The sequence below is a fragment of the Berghia stephanieae genome, chromosome 11, assembly GCF_034508935.2.
Source record: "Berghia stephanieae isolate SIO BIC M18660-M18661 chromosome 11, UCSD_Bste_1.3, whole genome shotgun sequence".
NCBI classification, from domain to species: domain Eukaryota; kingdom Metazoa; phylum Mollusca; class Gastropoda; order Nudibranchia; family Aeolidiidae; genus Berghia; species Berghia stephanieae.
In genome coordinates, this window is record NC_088370.1 from 8,529,759 (window position 1) to 8,548,639 (window position 18,881).

At 37.9% G+C, this 18,881-nt stretch overlaps 2 protein-coding genes across 4 annotated transcripts in view; one reads left to right on the forward strand and one right to left on the reverse strand.

Annotated features, from left to right (window-relative positions):
• Nucleotides 1-3,489: 3,489 nt before the first annotated feature.
• Nucleotides 3,490-18,418, reverse strand: LOC144956762 (uncharacterized). Of its 3 annotated transcripts, none has more exons than XM_078887463.1 (6): nucleotides 18,228-18,418; nucleotides 12,939-13,168; nucleotides 11,979-12,296; nucleotides 9,281-9,442; nucleotides 7,510-7,573; nucleotides 3,490-6,852 (listed from the first exon to the last, which is right to left on the reverse strand). In XM_078887463.1, exons 2-6 carry the CDS (start codon nucleotides 13,107-13,109, stop codon nucleotides 3,548-3,550), a joined length of 4,020 nt encoding a protein of 1,339 aa, XP_078743589.1. In that variant the 5' UTR covers nucleotides 13,110-13,168; nucleotides 18,228-18,418; the 3' UTR covers nucleotides 3,490-3,547. The 3 variants fall into 3 exon arrangements, with proteins under 3 accessions (XP_078743589.1, XP_078743588.1, XP_078743590.1); XM_078887462.1 differs by lacking the exon at nucleotides 18,228-18,418 and adding an exon at nucleotides 17,394-17,533; XM_078887464.1 differs by lacking the exon at nucleotides 18,228-18,418 and adding an exon at nucleotides 16,956-17,059.
• The window catches only part of LOC144956763 (atrial natriuretic peptide-converting enzyme-like), a 73,494-nt gene continuing 72,289 nt past the window's right edge, over nucleotides 17,677-18,881 (forward strand). The window contains exon 1 of the mRNA XM_078887465.1: nucleotides 17,677-17,845. The gene's annotated coding sequence lies outside the window, so the exon portion shown is untranslated. The remainder of the gene's footprint in view (nucleotides 17,846-18,881) is intronic.

Sequence of the window (18,881 nt, forward strand, 5' to 3'; positions counted from 1 at the left end):
AAAATTTCGTATTTGGCCATGAAATTTGTCTAAAATTCGCAAGATACGGCAGGTATGCGTTCCGTATATTGGAATTCTGTTCTTTTTTTAAGCTGCTATATTCTATATTCATTTTTGTTCTTGACTTTTTACAGTACACAACTTCTACAAGCTTCCTATCACTTTTGGCTCAAGTTTTCAACTTAACATTTATATAAAATCTTTTTTTTAAAAAATAGATAAAATTCTTAACACAGAACGTTTCAGGCTCAAAACCCTTCTTTTTCAACCGACAAGCGAAAAGCAATTCAAACGATTTATACTTCACATAAACAATGATACTCATCAACAACTGGATATATAGAGAGATCTTTACTCCTGTCCATCAGGATGTCCTGCAAAGCCTACTGGTGTTGCAATAATTATTCGCTGTTGGCCGAAGAAAGGTTTTGAGCCTGAAACAGTGTTGTCGTATTCACTTTTGTCTAATATTTTTCAATCATATTTATCTGACTTAACATCGTTGTTGCCACTGCGGTAACAACTATCTTCCACGACAGTAAATAATATCAGTGCGTCGGGACCACTTTTTACTTCCACGTTACTTAATCAATTTAACAAACAACATTACGATGAGAGTGACTTTGTTAGCTGCAGGTGAAGGGAATGTCACACAGTTATAATAAATATAATTTCATTAATAGAATTGATAAGGAAAGTACTATTATTATTATTAATAATAATAATAATAATAATAATAATAATAATGAAAAAGGAGATTTCTAAAAAAAAAAAGTAAAAATTAGAATAATGGACATAACATAAATATTTCAGGATCGATATCTCAGCCAGAGTGGGTTAGGGGGGGGGGGGGGGGTAAAATGACAAGACAAGCCTGCCCAATTCATTGCTCTACAGTGTGATCCCTTTGCAATGCTGTATTGTACAGGACAAAAGGGTGGACTTGATATGTGAGAATCCCGAGATTTGATTTCCCTTTGTAAAGAAAAAAGAAAAGTTAAATTAAATTAACAGATTTTATCAAATTTACTTTTCTTCAAAATGACACCCTGATTGATAATAATAATAAAAACAAACCACTAAATATCCCTGAACGATAATAAGAATTTTAAAAAAACAAAACAATGTTACTAAATATTCCTGATCGATAATAAGAATTAAAAAAACAACTAATAATAAGAATTAAAAACAAAACAAACTATGTCACTAAAAATGAATGGCCAGGGCAGGCTTAATGTCACGGATTGCATAAGGAGTGGGTGGGGGGGGGGGGATTGGCAGATCAGAAAACATGACGCAGGGTCAAGGACAATTAATTGTGTCACTGCCATTATTATTATCATTACAAGACACATCAATTTTCACATTGTATATAAAAATAAATAACTATTTGCAGTCCGGTAGGTTCATTTATATGTAAATATCAATTCTTTAAAAAAACATGAAAACGTTTGAAATAAATTGTTGTTTTTTAAAACAATCATCTTATAACAAGAACTCTTCCAAAATAGAAATAGATTTTTAAAAAACGAAAAACAAATAATAAATACCATATCCCGTTATTTATCTGCTTAGAAAGAATGAGGGCAAATCAAAAACAGTGGATAAATACGTTACAATGATGAATTGGCAAGGACGTATCATATTTATAATTGTTATTGTAATCATTACGAGCATTATCTGAAAGACAAAGAGGAGGATAAAAATGTAATAATTGTACGTAATAATACTATAAAATATTATCGTTTGAACTCTGATCACATATAAAATGTCCCTGATACTGTTACGTGCACAAACACTGGAGTAGAAGGACAGGATTAAAACGACAGCTATCAATGGAGAAAACCCATCTTTCATTAAAGTTAAAGCCCTCTGCGATATCATTTCAAACTTTCAAAGAGTTCCATGGCAATCTTATCTAGACTCTGGTGTAACACAATCTCTGTATAACATTTATTGAAGGAAAATGCATGTAAATGTATAATATCTTTCAATACATTCCTAAACTGTGAAGAAAACATGCATAATGTATATTTCCATTACACAATAGGTTAATAAAATGTCAGGAAAACATACAAAATGTATAATTCCTTTCCACAATACATTCCTACAATGTCAGGAAAACATACAAAATGTATAATTCCTTTCCTCAATACATTCCTACAATGTCAGGAAAACATACAAAATGTATAATTCCTTTCCACAAAATGTATGATTTCTTTACACAATACATTCTGAAAATGTCAGAAACGACATTTCATTGCAAAACCCCCCCCAAAAAAAACAAACATAGATACTCTACAGTGATAAATCTGAGTAACAATTCCTTGACATTCCAGGGCCGTAACTTCAATAAAAATGAAACACCCTCTCTCTCATCGGGTAAAATTGGTGACTCAAAGTGTCACAAAAACTGAAAATGCCTAAGGTGAGGCTGGCAGTCAAACGGTAAAGAAAATATGGAGGGTAAATTAAATATGATGAAATAACACAAAAAGCAACATGTACTGTCCTTGCAAATGCTCAGGAAATAGACATACCAAAACAAGCTTCGGGCAGAATGATAAGAAGCTGCCAAAAGCTGTGGACTGTGAAAAGCCGTGAACAAAATGAATGTAACAGCTTCGAAAAAGAGCGAACATACCAAACACGGAACGTCTCGGGCTCAAAACCCTTCTTCAACCAAATACTTGTCTGCCATCTGTCCGAATTATAGGCGATGTTTCATTGTTTTTATTATTGGCTGATGAATGATTTTGTGCACGAAACATTCAGTATTTGACATTTCGGTCTTTTCCAAAGTTGTTATATATATATTATATATATATATATATATATATATATATATATCTATATATATTCAATTTTGTTCACTGCTTTACTACCAGCAGAATGAGAATCGTTGTCTGTCTCCTGAGAAAAGGCAACGGGATCAAAACATGTTGATTTTTTAAAATGTGTATTGATTTGGTGTCTCCGAGTGTGTCACATTTACCCTCTTTACTTCACCGAACACACTACACAGTGTGGAGCACAACATGGAGAGAGTGAGTGTGTAGCCATTTGAGTATTTGTATTGGATAGATGGGATAGATTAGACTATTCAAGAAATAACAAGCAAGTACAGTGGAATCCTGATAAACCAAACACATCGCTGGACCAGAAATATTGCATTGACTTAAAGCAAGGTTGATTTTATCCATTATCCATGGAACACGTTTGGATAAAAACACCAACGATAAATTTGGGACCAACATAAAGAAGTGTTGACTTTAAGCAGAAGTTGACGACTCATAGCAGCCACAGCTTTTCAAAAGAGCTAAATCTGGACACCCTTTGTAGAACACGGTGCTATCATGACCCAAAACTATCTGGCATTTAGTAATGTATTTATGTCTTTATTGTTTTTTGTTGTTGGCTGAAGAAGGGTTTTGAGCCCGAAACGTTCCGTATTTGGTATTGTGTTCTTTTTTGAAGCTGTTATATTCATTTTTGTTTATTACATTTTACAGTCCACAGCTTCTAGCAACTCAGTATCACTTTGAGTTTATGTGGACTCCACTGTATGCAAAGTCATGTGTTTGTTGAGCTCATATTTCCTGACAAACTCTTTCCCACAGATATGGCAGGCGTGAGGCCTGGCCCCGGCATGAATGCTCTGGGTGTGGCGTTTCAGGTGATCGCTACGACTAAATCTCTTCCCGCAGACCCAACAAGGGTACGGCTTTAGACCGGAATGGGTGGCCAGATGGCGCTTGAGGTGAATATTTTTAGCAAAAGTCTGCCCACAACTGGGGCAGGTGAACGGTTTTTCGATGCCGTTTGGGCAGACGTGAACTTTGAGATCGGGGGCGCGGGCGAAAGTCTCGTTACAAAACTGGCATGGGTAGGACCGAGCTGATGGAGAATGAGAACGCATGTGTGTGAACAAGGCCGACTGGTGAGAGTAAACGCGGTTACAAACGGTGCAAGGAAAACCCTGTTTAGGTTGCCCTGTCGTTGATTTTTTCTTTCCACTACTTGTACTTGGGGGAGGATGAGGAGGGAGGTGAGAGGTCAATGAGGATGTCGGGGTGGAGGAGGCATTTGTATTGGGAGGGGATGATGGGAAAGAGAAAATCGATGACGGGGAAGACGCGGAGGAGATATCGTGAGAAGAGGCCAACCCTACGCCTCCGTTTAACGCGTTCTGAGTTCTGGCAGCAGCCACGGAAGAAAACACAGCAGTTCCGTTGTTGTTTTTGTTGCTGTTATTATTAGCCAATGAGGACTGGGCGGCAATAGCAGACGCGGATAATGAATGGTGATGAAGATATGAATTATAATTTTGTAGATGTATCGTCGGATCTCTTCCACCAGTTCCCGAGGGAACAGCAGATGGTAATTCTTGAACTGGAGACTGTCTCGGTATCAAATCAGCAAAGCTTCCACTACCGCCTGCCGCAGCTTTCATCGCAGCCAGAGTTGCGGCTGACATATCCATCATCGGACTCCCTGACAGGAAGTGGCTGTAATTGTAATAAGGTGGAAATCCCAGAACAGACGAAGAAGCAGAGGATGGTGGACGGTTGTGTAAAGGATGATTCATCGGTTGAGTCATAAACTGGGCAGAAGAGGTGGAGATTGAAGACGACGACAAAGAGGACAGATTGTTACTGGATGAAAACTCCATTGAGGATTTACTCATATCCAGAGGACCTTCTTCCATCTCCTCATCCACCCTGTCTACATTCACTTCCTTCTCCTCTTCTTCCACGTCTTCTTTAATCGTTTCCTTCTTGTCAGCAGAGTTTTCGGATCCATTCCTGGCCGAGTACGACTGTACTTTCTCCTTGGAAAGACTGGTTTGAGGTCTGGGACATGGGCTGCCGTTGGTGTGATAAACTAAACACGTCGGGCAAAAGTTTGGACCTTGAGCAAGACACCACTGAGCAAATTTATTGCATTGGTTGAGATAGCTTGAGAGAAAATCGCTAGAAGCCAAGCCTTGGGTTCCTGGTGGGACAAAACTACCCGAAGCGAAGAAGGATTGAGTTTTCCAATCAGTGTCATCATTGCCACTGCTAACTTCAGTCTTAGAAAGTCGTTCCTGTTTTATTAAACTCTCTGGACTGGTGCTTGAATCCTGGACACGATCTCTGGCCGTATCGATGACATTGTGCGGTTTAAAATTTTGATTCAGAGTAAATTTGTTGTTCAACAAACGATCCAAATCTAACTGTCGCTTCCTGTTTGTTGAAATGACTTCCTTTTCATCCTGGGTCAAAAAATCTCCTCCAAATGGCGCTTTGATTTCCAAATCCCCTGGAATTTTCACTGGATCCGCCGAATCTCTTCTCACAAGTCTTATCATATCTGTCTCTCTATCAGCCTTTTGGGTAGCCCTAAACGCTGATCCAGATTTGATCATGGACTCCCCAAACGTTCCCTGGCCTAAAAGATTACTCGGATATGGCCAAGAGTTAGACGCGACGCCCATGGCACTGGGATGAATATCCTTACCAGGACTCAACCTTGACAGTGACTGAGTCAATTTAGATTGATGGTATGAAGACAATATATTAGACGATGAAAGCAGGTCTTGCTCGTCGTCCATGTTATCCCCCTTGTTGATTTTAGCCGTGTTGATTCCGTGGTCCAGGACCCAATGCTGACACAGTTGCTTCCTTTCCCAGAATGACTTGCCACAAATCTGGCAGCGTTGCTGCGGTCTGAGATGCTGAAGAGATGAAGACGAAGATGAAGAAGACACTATAACAGCTGATGAAAATCCAGCCGAGGATGAAGCGTACCTGTTTTTGCTTTGCCAGCCGTGCAAATCGGATGATTTTCTCGTTTTAAAATGGCTCTCTGTTGAATTAATACCGGAAGACGTCGATAAAATGTCGGGGAAAGAAGACGAGTGATTCTCAAATTTACCACGACTTTCAGAGTTGATAGTTGAAACTACATCAAGTTGGGAGATAAAATCACCGGTTTTTTGGCCAGGTATGTCGTCTTTTTGAAATCTATTATCTCCCCTACCTATGGCGTTATTGTTATCATCATTTGTACAAATCGTGCCGTCTCCATCATCATTGTCCTCGGCATTCCGATCTGGTTCGTAGAGTTCAGTGCTATTACTTCTCACCAAGGAAGACAAGTTCTCAACTGGACTCTCTTCCTTTTCTATCAAACTCGTTTCATTCTCCAGATTGTTCAAGGGCTTACTCATGCCAGTATCATTGCATTTGTCACCTTTTGAGACTCGCTCGCAAACATTATTTCCGCCTACGGTAACCATTTCCTTATTTTCTAAACTTTCACCGAGTGACGGAATAATCAACTTACTCGCTTTACCATCACTACTAAAACTTTCCATTTCATCGTCACCAATTTTACGTTTCCTTGAATCTTTACCACATCTCCTCTCACCGTCACCATCAATTTTCTCATCTGCCAATTCATCCATATCACCTTCCTTCACAATCCCGTCACCCTTCCCATCACCCATAGATTTCCCCCTTCCCATCAACCCCTCCCTCAGGCTATCACCGCGGGCACTGCCAACCATCCTAGCCGATTCCCCGCACTCGTTCTGGTGCGACACCAAATCCTCTTGGCAGTCGAAATCGTCCCCACAGGAAATACATATGAATTCACGGCTGGCTCCAACACCGAATCCAGACGCACTTTTGGACAAGACAACAGCTTCCTCTTCCTCTATATTACCCGTTACTCTCCCTTTGACTTCACGGTTGTAATCTGTACCCAGGGATGCCGTTGGCTTTCCAAAGCCAGTCGTTGAATAACCTCCCTTGGAAGACGACTTTCCATCTCGGTTGGTATCAAAATCCCCTTTTATTCGAAGATCTGAGTGAAAAACAAAAATCAATACATCAATCAAATTCTGAGTAGAACTGAAGAAAGAAAAAAAAAATAAACAAAGCTTTTGATTTTGGTGCCAAGTTCATCATCAGGACTCAATGATGATATAAGACAGCAGCTCATGTTTGGTTTATGGGAAGTCATTATTTTTGTATGGTGAATGTAAGAAAATCAAGAATAGGTTAAAGAAACAAAACAAAAAAACCCCCCAAAAAACAAAGAAAGAATTGTAGGCTTGAAGAATTTCCTACCATTTCACAATGATGCTGGCCAAGAATAGTATAAAATCATTAATAATGCTTCTTTAGTCGTCATTTGAACATTAGTGTGTACTTTAGATCTAAACTTACTTATCATTATCAACATCAGTATTATTATTACTATTATTATCATCATTACTAATACTATTATTAATTCTATTTCTATAATTATTATAAGCATCATTATTAATATTATTATTATTTCTATTATTATTATAATCATCATCATTATTTCTAATATAATTAACATTATTATTATTATTATCATTATTACATTTTTAAAATTATTATTATTACCATTTTTAAAATGATTATTATTATTACCATTATTATCATCAATCTTTTCATAATAATCATCATTTTCATCATCATCACAGCCTACCTGTTTCCTTGGTACTACCAAAGTGGTTTAGATACGGTGCAATGCTAGGGAATACGTCCAGGAGCTGAAAGAATCAAAACAATGTCAAAATTAGATTGAAACAGTATTTTGAGAACAACGAAGAGCTTCATTGGCTACCTGTTGAGAAGCGAATAATTTATACAATTGCTACCCTGGCCTATAACAGTGCTGATGGTGCCAAAAACTGAAAAGGGAGGAAAATATTGAATGGTTGCCTTTAAGCCCCACTATTTTTACAGCATTCACCCCCCCTCCCCCCACGGACACACACACACACACACATACGCACACATTTTTAGAGCAATGGAGATGATAGACTATCATTGAAACTCTAGCTAACTTCTAGAGAGTGGGAAACTGCACCTATTTGTTCCACCACACATCAAATCTCTCACTGCCAGTATATTTGATTGAGGGAAATATAACTTTTCGAAAAAGAGGAAATTCCTCCTCTGACTCAAAAATCGCGGATTTCCACGGATCCGAGGAAAACCATCAGCATTGTTATAAATCTTTACTCACTGGGACCCCGTTGTATATTAACAATCTCTTGAAGGTATATACTCCAACAAGAACCTTGAGATCGAGTGATGACAAGCTCAAATAGGTGAGTCCAAAGGTACTTCATAGGCTTGGCACTCAATCGTTTCAATTTGCCGCATCTCAATATTGGAATTTCCTACCAGCATCCCTTAGGTCATCCCCATCCCTTCAATTTTTAAAAACTCAACTAAAAACCCATTTGTTTCAAATGTCATTAATTGATGATATGTTTGTTTGTGTATTTGTATATTTCAATCGGTATCAATGGAAAGCACTTGGTGCCTGTTTAGATGGGGTAAATCGCTATAACAAGTGCTATTTATTATAAGAACATAGAGTGCCTAAACCTCTGTCTCAGTTAAATCGATCAGAAAACATTAATTTCTTCTTTTCTTTTTCTTTTTATAAATGTTAAAATAGGAGCAAAAATATGCGTTAGGAAAATCATAAGATTAGGATTAACAATTTTTAAAAAAATTGAGCTTTTATACAGCACAATATCCACTAAATGTGCTCAAAGCGCTTTACAAGGATTAACAATACAAGGGTGGAACTCCCCAAGGTCAATTTCAAAGTAAAATTTAATGTATTAACATCACAAAAATGTAACAGTGAAAAGGTAGTGATTTAACATTGATTGAAAACTATCAATTGAGTTTGATTCTCTTATCCTTCTGGGCAGGTCATTCCACAACACAAGGGTCCCAGTGTGGTCAAAGGAACAGCCGCCATACAATTTATAATTTATAATCATTTCAAAGAATAAGCTTCAATTTGTCTGTCGAAGATCGTAAAGTCATATTTGGTACATAAATTTCTAGCATGCTTTTGATGTAGTCGGGTGCTTCATCATTTAGGCTTCTAAAACAAAATAGAGCAATCTTAAAAATGAATCTTTCCTTGACAGGCAGCCAGTGCAGCTCATACAGAATAGGCAGGAGTGTGCCAATCTCTTTTGTCTTGTCACTAAATTAGCTGTATTATTCTGTACGACCTCCAGGGACGAGATTTTATCATGGCTTATGTGAGATAAAAGATCGTTGCAATAGTCTAGACGTGACAAAATAAAGAGTTGTGATGAATTTCATCGCTGCATCTTTAGTAAGGAAATCTCAAATCTAAAAAGAAATTTATGATTTATTTATCTTGCACACAAAAAAGATGCTCGTTGAACATCTTGTTGCATAAATCTATGAGGCAACGTTACCTGTGAGAAGACTCCATCTTGGCGGATGGCCCTATCCACATCCATCCAGACCGTGGCCAATTTGGCCATCGTGGCGGGGTCGACGTCGTGCAGGGCTAAAACCGAAAGAAGACTGTAGAGTTCTGGGGTTGCCAGAGAGGTCAATCCTTGACTGATGCAAGCCTGGAGGATTCCAAGACAGAAATAAATCATCAACATGCTTTAACCCTACTAGAGGTCAGTGAGTGGAGCAGGCACTTATGTGGATAAGAACATGAAATGAAGTGAGTAGGAAAGTTCCAGAAGATAATAGAGAATAAAAACTTTGCTGAAGCAATGGGGGCTCGAACCAGCAAAGTTTTCATTCTCTATTGTCTTCTACGGAATTGAAAAGATTGTACTTACGGGTAAAGTTGCTGGGAAGAAAGGAAGAGGGAGACAGAGGATAGATTACATTGACAATCTGAACAGATGGATTGGTGGAGGAGGAACAGGAATCGAGCTGTTGAGAAGATCTGAGGACAGATATGGTTGGAGGGACATGATCGCCGATGTCTGCAACAGGCCTGGCACTTGATGATGATTGTCTTCTGGCACTTTCCTACTCACTCCGTTTCTTGTTACTAACCCTAGAGGTAGCAGTCCTTCAGAGCCATTAGGCCCATGGAGCTCGAGTTTATCCTGATTTCCATAGCATGAAATGGACAATAGCAATTGCTTACTAACCTTTGGATAGGACACTAGTCTATCGCAAAGTACTTTCTGCCAGATCTTATAGGCCCAGCTTCCCAATCTCTGCTGGGTGGACAGGAGGGATCAGAGAAAAATCTCAACTACACACAGGATCTATCTCGGTCTATCTTGTGGTATGACACTCGTTTTCGGATCGGAAGGTCCTGCATTAGGGACTCGCTCTGCTCATAGTTGAGTCCTTGGAAAAGACTCTTTACTCACATTCTCTCACCGTACTCGGGTATAAAATGAGTACCTGGCCGTTAACAACGTTGTCTCTGTCTGAAAAGATTAACTGTAATTTCACCTAACACGCGTCATGTCTCTTTCCACTCGTTACACGTTGCTATTGGTCAGGGATCATTTGCAAAGTGCTTTGTTGTTTTTTGTTTTTAAGGGTTTTACGGCGCTTGCAACACATTTAGGTTATATCAGCGCCAGTAAAAAGGAAGAAAATGGGATAGTAAAAAGTTATAGAATTACAATAAAAGCACCCAAGAAAAAGTAAGACATAGGAGAACTGGGAACAAATAGGGATCAGATGTAGATTCCAAGAGCAGACCACCAATGCACTTAGTTTGAGATCACCTAAAAGTCTCATCCAGACACAAGCACAGGTCCCAACTAAGAGGAATACACTCAAATGTTTACCAATCATTTAATATAATATGTAAACTCAACATAATACAATGCATAACAGAGAGATGATTTACAAGGAAAAAAATATAATTTCCCAAAACTATAACTATACATTCGACTGTTTCCCTCCCAGCCAAGGAGCTCCGGCAAGGATCAGGACAAAACTAAGTAATCTCATTCCAAGACAATGACAGGAAACAATTGGGAAACGGGTATGGGGGGATAGAAGACACAGCATGTACCTCCCTGTCCACTATGGGAGGTCAGGATCCCCACCCAGGCAAAGTGCTTTCAGCATGTTTAGAAGATATTGCGCTCTATAAAAACTAAATTTATCTTTTATTTTTAACCATTGAGAAACTATTTCTGCTATTCTTTTGGAGGCTATTGGTTCATTTTATATTATTCAAATCAGTGCTGATGGTGACAAAAAGGGAAAAAGGAGGAAAATTCTGAATGGTTTTCTTTACGCCACATTTTTACTTCACCAACCCCCATTTTTAGAGCCATTGAGATGATAAACTACTCTAGCTATCTTCTGGATAGTGGGGAAGCTGCACCAGTTTGTTCCACCACACATCAAATCTCTCAAAGCCAGAAAATTTGATTGAGGAAAATGTCATTTTTTAAAAGGAGAAAATTCCTCCTCTGACACAAAAATCGCGCATTTCCGCGGATCCGAGGAAAACCATCAGCACTGTCACATCACAAAAACTGATGAAAACGATTTTTCCCCTTAATTTTTCCAAATAACTTATTATTATTAAAAGGGTGATTTAAGCCTACGAACTTTTTAATACCCCAAGGACTTAAATTGAATCATAAATAAACCAGGAATTGATTATTTTCTTTATCAAGCATTATTTTGAATGTCTACGAAAGAAACATTTTTCGTTTCATACTTGATACTGTTCCAAAGTTTTATAGTTCTGTTAATATAGAAAAAATCCCCTTATGCCAGTATTGTATCTGTGAATAAAGATTTTAAACCAGTCTCCTATGGTAAATTTTGTACTCGAATATATGGAGCATTTTTGAGATGAATGAGACGAAAACGACCTTTTGGAGAAGCCTCATATGCACTTGCTTAAGATAAGATAAGATAACATATATTTATTGATCCTGAATGGAAATTATCATTTACACATCATTCATCTTTATATTAGCACAGATTTATACACTGTCATGAACTAATTGATGAAAATACGAAGATAATTAAAAGCAAAATAAACGTCAAATATAATAAAATATTCATAAAATATACAGCAGTTACAATTATTGTGGGGGAAATCGTTTGAGACCTTTTATAAGAGAAATGGGACAAAGAAAAGTTACAATCTGGACTCACCTGGTCAATATTTTCCAATAAATACCGCACACAATTCTCCTCCAACTGTGGACAGTGCACTTTGGCCGCCAGCCTCAGGGACAAAATACAATTGGTTGTGTCCAAACCTGCCACCAGGAACTCGCAGCAAAAGGAGCAGATTTCTGGCAGTTGGAATTTGATGGACGCGGCCAGCAGGGGCCATACCGTGTCATCGTCCAAGGAGATGGCAGACGTGTAGCAAAATTCAATTATTTTTAAGGCAGCTATTTCATCAATATTGTTGAGTTGGACTTCGTTGTTGCTTTCTTGGTGTGGTTGAGAGTGGAGTTGTAACATCTGATGGGAATTGAAAAATGGTTCATGATAATAATAATAATAAAAATATACCCCTATCTTTTTTTTTTTTTTGGTCAATCATTTAATAATAATAATAATAATAATAATAATAATAATAATAATAATAATAATAATAATATTGATAATAATAATAATAAAATAAATAATAATAATAACCTCTGCTCCACAGGGGAGTTACTTAACTTACAAGTATTTAATTACTCAATCCAATAGTTTCTAGAATTAATTGTCTTATCAAGCTAAAACCAGGCTGCCAGTGACTATATCAGAATTGAAAAAAAAAAAAAAAATCAGCATTGGTATTGTTTTGGAAATAAAAAGTGTGTGTGTGTGTGTGGGGGGGGGGGGGGGGGGGGGGGGTAGAGTTTCAGGAGAGGAGATAAGCTTTGAACTTACATCCGGCGGCTCAAGCCCAAGCTCAGCTGTCAGTATCTCATCTTTTCCTTGAGCAAGAACCTGCACTACACTGTGGGTGACCCCTAAATGGAGATGGGGGTATGATAGTTCAGTTGGTAGAGCACTCGTTTCCCATGCAAAAAGGGACCAAGATCAATCCTGGATAAAGTAGAGATATTTTTCTGCTAAATGGCTTCAAAAGAATCAATAAATAATTGTACCTACCTGGTAAAAGAAAGGAGCAGACGCCGAAAGAATGATGCGATGTGCCATAATCCGGTACTCCCCGACCACCAAGGTGACATCACAGAGGTCAGAGTTGACTCGCATCTTATTGATGGTGGCCATCAGGGACCCTGAGTGACTCACGGACGTGTAGTGGATGGTGGAGTCCATCTTCAATGTTGTATGAGAATGATGATGGGCGTCTAAAACATACACACTAGCTTACCATTCTAATGGAGAGGAAGGGAAAAAAATTGAGAAAAATGATGATAATAATACTAACTAACAACAACAATGACAAAAAATAATAATAATAATAATAATAATAATAATAATAATAATAATAATAGTAATAAATAATAGTAATAATAATAAATAATAATAATAATAATAATAATAATAATAATAATAATAATAATAATAATAATAATAATAATAATAACAAAATTTTTCTTCAACAGAGATGAGGTAAGAACTATTTAGTCGTCGATCTTTTTAAAGTAGTTTAATGTATTTAGGTTTTTTGTTGTTGACTGATAAAGGGTTTTGAGCCCGAAACGTTCCGTGTTTGGGATGTTGTTCTTTTTTAAAGCTTTTTTTATCTTCAAATTTGTTTATTTCAAAATAATACTTGTGGTATGTCAGTGGGCCATATATTTATATACATCATTTCCTGTCTCATAGTCATCGTAGGTGATAAAAATGATGAAATCTATTGAATTATCATTGAACCCACTGTCACATTATGACTCTCCTGCTCTCTAGGTAAAAACAGCTTAAGGCTAATATTTTTTTTAATCCAAAAACTTGAGCGTTTATATATCGCATTATCCACTAAAGTGCTTTACAAAAAGGGTCCCTATCCAACAGCAACACTTAATATGGAAAACGAGACATGACGTTCATAATGACATAATATGTTATTTGCTCTGGATTTTATGCAGAAATCGTTATTATTCCGAGTAACAAAATTCAGAGGATGTCAGTCCGTTACCGACACTTTTTTCAAGACTGGAAATAGAAATTTCGGACAATCTTTAAAATATCTAAGCGACAATTCGGACTCGAGTCTGAATAGTCTCCCGCGGCTATTCATTCAGACTCAAACTCCACTGTGTGTGCGCAAACACGAGGTGGACACAGTGCAGGCAGTGGACAGAGGGTGGAACTGATAGAAGTAGGAGTAGAATTCAGAAGAACATCTCTTTCACCCACATCAGAATGACTCAACTGTTATCCTTGTTCGGACTGTAGGATTTTTGTCTGTCTAACACTATCAGAATGTCTACATTATTTTGTCCTGATTTCATATGGACAAAGTATACATTTGTTAGACCACAGTTACTTTGATTAACTTTTATAGTCTTTTTGAAGGGAACTTCTGAGTGTTGAACTCTGCTCTTTTTATGTCTAAGTTGATTTCCAAATAAATGATCAACGATTTTGGCTCAAGCGTCAAATAAAGTGGGTTTAGACTACCTGGTGATGGTTACTCTATACAATTATTGTTAGTTTTATTTATCAATTTTTTAAATTGTCAATAATCAAAATACTGTTAAATTAAAAAAAAAACAAAACAGGAAAAAAATAATCCTGCCACAGGAGACTATTCAGATTCAAGTCCAAATAACTTGCTGATTGCACATGCGCATTGAAGTTTGAGTCCTAAAAGCCGCAGACTTAAACTTAAAATATTGCTGCTATGGGTTGTAGAACAACATCTCGTGGTCACTATGAAACTTATTTGTTACTCGAATGTTTAACTTCAGAAAGTTTGATCCATCTACATATGAAATTGAAAAAGATGGATTTTCTGATGTCAGTCCGTTACCAACATTATAATACCAAATAAACTCAAGTTGTTAAAGTTAAAGATCCATCTTTATCCATTTGTGATATATACAGGGTTGCAACAAGAGATGAAGTGAGTAGAAAAGTGCCAGAAGACAATAGAGAATTAAAAATTTTTCGCGGCGGTGATGGGAGTTTGAACCCGTGACCTTATCGGTACGACAACTCCGCCTGGCCGGTGAGAGCGTAAATCTACCGTATACAGGGTTGCCAATTCAGGAGGCAAAAACTTACTGAACTTTGACACAAACACATTGACAGACCCTTTCTGAGTGCTGAACTCCAATAAAAAGACATTATCATGTAGTTAATTATTTCTCCATTTAGCAGGTGGTTGGAAAATATACTGAGGGTTTATAACATATTGAATTTCGTAAATATACGGAAAATTGTCAACTTTGTAGATGGTAAGGGAGGACTTGATACGTCCATGGAAAAATTAGATCCAATAATGAACACAATGCATTTCAGGGCACGGAATGAATTCAATTTACTCAGATTTGTCAGTCAGTTGTCACCTGTGGAATTTCCCTTATCTATTTATCTTACTTTCCATTGTGAATAAGAATTCAAAATCTATTCACGACAAATCCAAGAAATTCTTATACTTATTCTCTTTGAGACGGCGCGTGTCACATATCATTTCTGATTGTTTTCATTGAAAAGCTAATCGGGCCTCATTGAAGATGGAATTCCATTGCCCTATTTTCTTTGTGAAAACAACTAGGACAGCCCCTTCATACCCAGACACCTGTCTGGGGATAATGAAAATTCGTTATCCCCAGAAACATATTTGAAACTCTGCTCTTTTAAACAATTATCCACATTCCAGAATATGGAATGTTTCCAAATGCACATAGAAATAAGGAAAGTTAATAAAATATCTATAAAAACATAAAATTAACCAACATTAAATCAGTTGTTACTTCATATACACAATGTGTCGACTTAGAAGTGGGTGTCATGGCTGAATGGTTTTTAGTCGTCTTCCCTGGAAGTTTTACCAGAACCGACGTTGTGGGTTCAAATCCTGGTGCCGCCACTTTTTTTTTTTTTAATTCCGTCTTCTTTTTTTTACAGAACGTTGCAAGGGATAAATGTCCCATCCATCCTCCCCCCCACCTCTTTTTTTTTTTTTTTAAATCTCTCTCTCTCTTGGTTCCTTTCGTTTCTAGCAAATTGTCATATTCGTCCCCACTCCGATCTCAAAAAGTGTCAAAAAAGAATAAATAATTAAAAAGCAAACAAACTGAAATATTCAGAGAGTGACCAAATGGTGAGATAGAGGAGAAAAAAAACAAAAAAACTTTACTTATTTTTAAAAAATAAAAACAATTTAAAGAAATTCATGCTCAGAAACGGAACAAAAGGCCAAACAAAAAGGAGAAAAGAATAGACTCGCTCAAAAAAAAAAAAAAAGAGATGGGGGAGGATGGATGGGACATTTATCCCTTGCAACGTTCTGTAAGAAGAAGACGGAATTTTAAATTTAAAAAAGTGGCGGCACCAGGATTTGAACCCACAACGTCAATTCTGGTAAAACTTCCAGGCAGACGACTAAACCATTCGGCCATGACACACACTTCGAAGTCGACGCATATTGTGTATATGTAGTAACAACTGATTTAATGTTGGTTAATTTTATGTTTTTATAGATATTTTATTAACTTTCCTTATTTCTATGTGCATTTGGAAACATTCCACATTCTGGAATGTGGATAATTGTTAAAAGAGCAGAGTTTCAAATATGTGTCTGGGAATAACGAACTTTCATTACCCCCAAACAGGTGTCTGGGGATAATCACAGCGAAAGAATTTAGTCCTGTGATCAGAAAAGTTTAAGCAAGCAGGATATTTACCAAAATATAAAACTGAAAATAATAACATTAATTAAATTATTACCTAATCTTATACTTATGTCAACACAAGAGGGGCTAATCACTGAACTGGAATGGGACAATCAAAATGATAAACTAGATATACCTAATTATAGGTGTAATTATTACTATCAAGTCAAATCAAACAATACGCGAGGCACTTTATTCAATTGTAGTGAATTATATGAGTATGAGTATGAGTAACCACAAAGTCCAAAATGAGTAAGATTTGACAAAAGCATGCTTTGTCCAAGTAGAAGTTGGTGGTCAATGAGAAAATGTTACTTACACTTACACACTAACACTAACACACAACTGTGTTATTCAAGTCTACACTATCCCTGGGACTGGGATCGAAATTATACTACAAACTAGATTAGAGTTAGAGACAGCACTGTCCATCCATGAAGTAGAGATGAGACGAGATTATGTCAACCTCCCTCCCATTCCGTTAAAGTAAATTAAAACATCTGTGGGATGTGGACAGCTGTTTGCGGGTGGGCGGGTCGTAAGACAATAGGCCTAGGGTCAGTCATGTCTCGTGCTAGCTTCAACGGGTCCCCAAAACCTCCCGAAAGATAGCGGGCTAGCTGGGCTTGAAGACTGAGAGTCGAACTGATAACAGCAAAACGAAAGTGGGATGGATAGATAGCTCGAGGACTCAAGAGGGGGAGTTTCGAAGCTCCTATCTCCCCAATGGCTCGGGAAAACGACAGATGATACTTACTTTAAATGGAGGACGATAAGAGGCCTGGTGTGTAGAGAACATGTAACTACAGTCGAAATGTGTGGGTAAGTCCTCCACTGAGCTAGCAAAGTCCTCCAATGCCCCCCGAAAAGTTAATCCATGACGACCCTAAGAGGGTTAGTGGGGGGTGCTAGGCTGAGCCCTAATAAGTGGACTACGTCAGGGGGTTACGGGTAGAAAGGCCCATTACTCCTGCGGTCGGGTTGAAAGCGAAACCAAAACAAATCCAATGGTGTCTGCTATGTTTCCGGAATCAACAGGTAAATCAACAGGTAGAAAAACAGGTTACCGTGACTAGTATTCAATGATCACGGGAAACCAGTAAAAAGTTGTTTTAGAAATAAAATGGACACGTTTAAAAGATAATGTCAGGATATTTACCTATATAAACCGGGTTCAGTTATTCATTTGATTTGTTCTTCATCTTCAAGGTAAGTAAATTTCACACATTTTGTTAGATCTGTTTATTGTTTCCGGGACTCGGTCTATTAATTTATTACAGACCTCATACTTAAAATAAAAGCAACGGTAAACGTGCACACATTTTTGTCAACCGCTATCGCTGACTCCAAATGATGAAACTGAAATCGATTTTTAAAATACAAACATAGAATATTATATTAAAATAATTCAAGTTTAAATAATTCCATGGCCTAGGCCTAGGTCCGACGTACATTTATTTAAAGATCTTATAACCCAATTCCTTTGGACTCAATGTTGTAAAGGAAATCTAAAAAAAAAAAAAAATTGCGCAAAATATTGTCCATTACAACGATATTGAATTAAGCCCATAACTGGGTTCGGATGACAAACCTGCAAATATCTACACGTCGCCTAAGTCCATATTATTCCCTTAATTTTTAAGTCCAAGAGTGATAACCATAGACTAGGTATAGGATACAGGAAGTGTTTTGGTCCAATCCATAATGTCATAATGATTGTGTGATTGAGACTGCGGCCATTGTCATCAATCCCCGTGTTGTGTTTTGTGTATGCTTGGCTGTGACTTGCAACGCCCTCCACCCACACTTCTGTCTTTTCTCACATCCGTCAACGTCTCTCACAAAGAGTAGAGTAGAGTAGAGTCTTTGTAGTCTTCGCATGTCTTATCTATCTCTTCACCAATCCCTTATAACCCCTCATCACCTCACCCCCCCCCCCCCCTCTCCACCACCATCCCCTCACACTCACACTCTCCCCAACCATCCCCCTCACACACCCCCATCCCTCACACCCCCCCCCATCCTCACACTCACACACATCCCCTCACACTCACACCCCCCCCCCCCCCCGCCCCTCACCCATCCTCACACACACACATCCCCTTACACTCACACTCTCCCCCCCCCCCCCCCCCCCCAACCATCCCTCACATGCCCTCCGCCTCTCTACCACCATCCCCTCACACTCACAGCCTCCCCAACCACCCCCTCACACTTACACACTTCATCCCACCATCCCCTCACA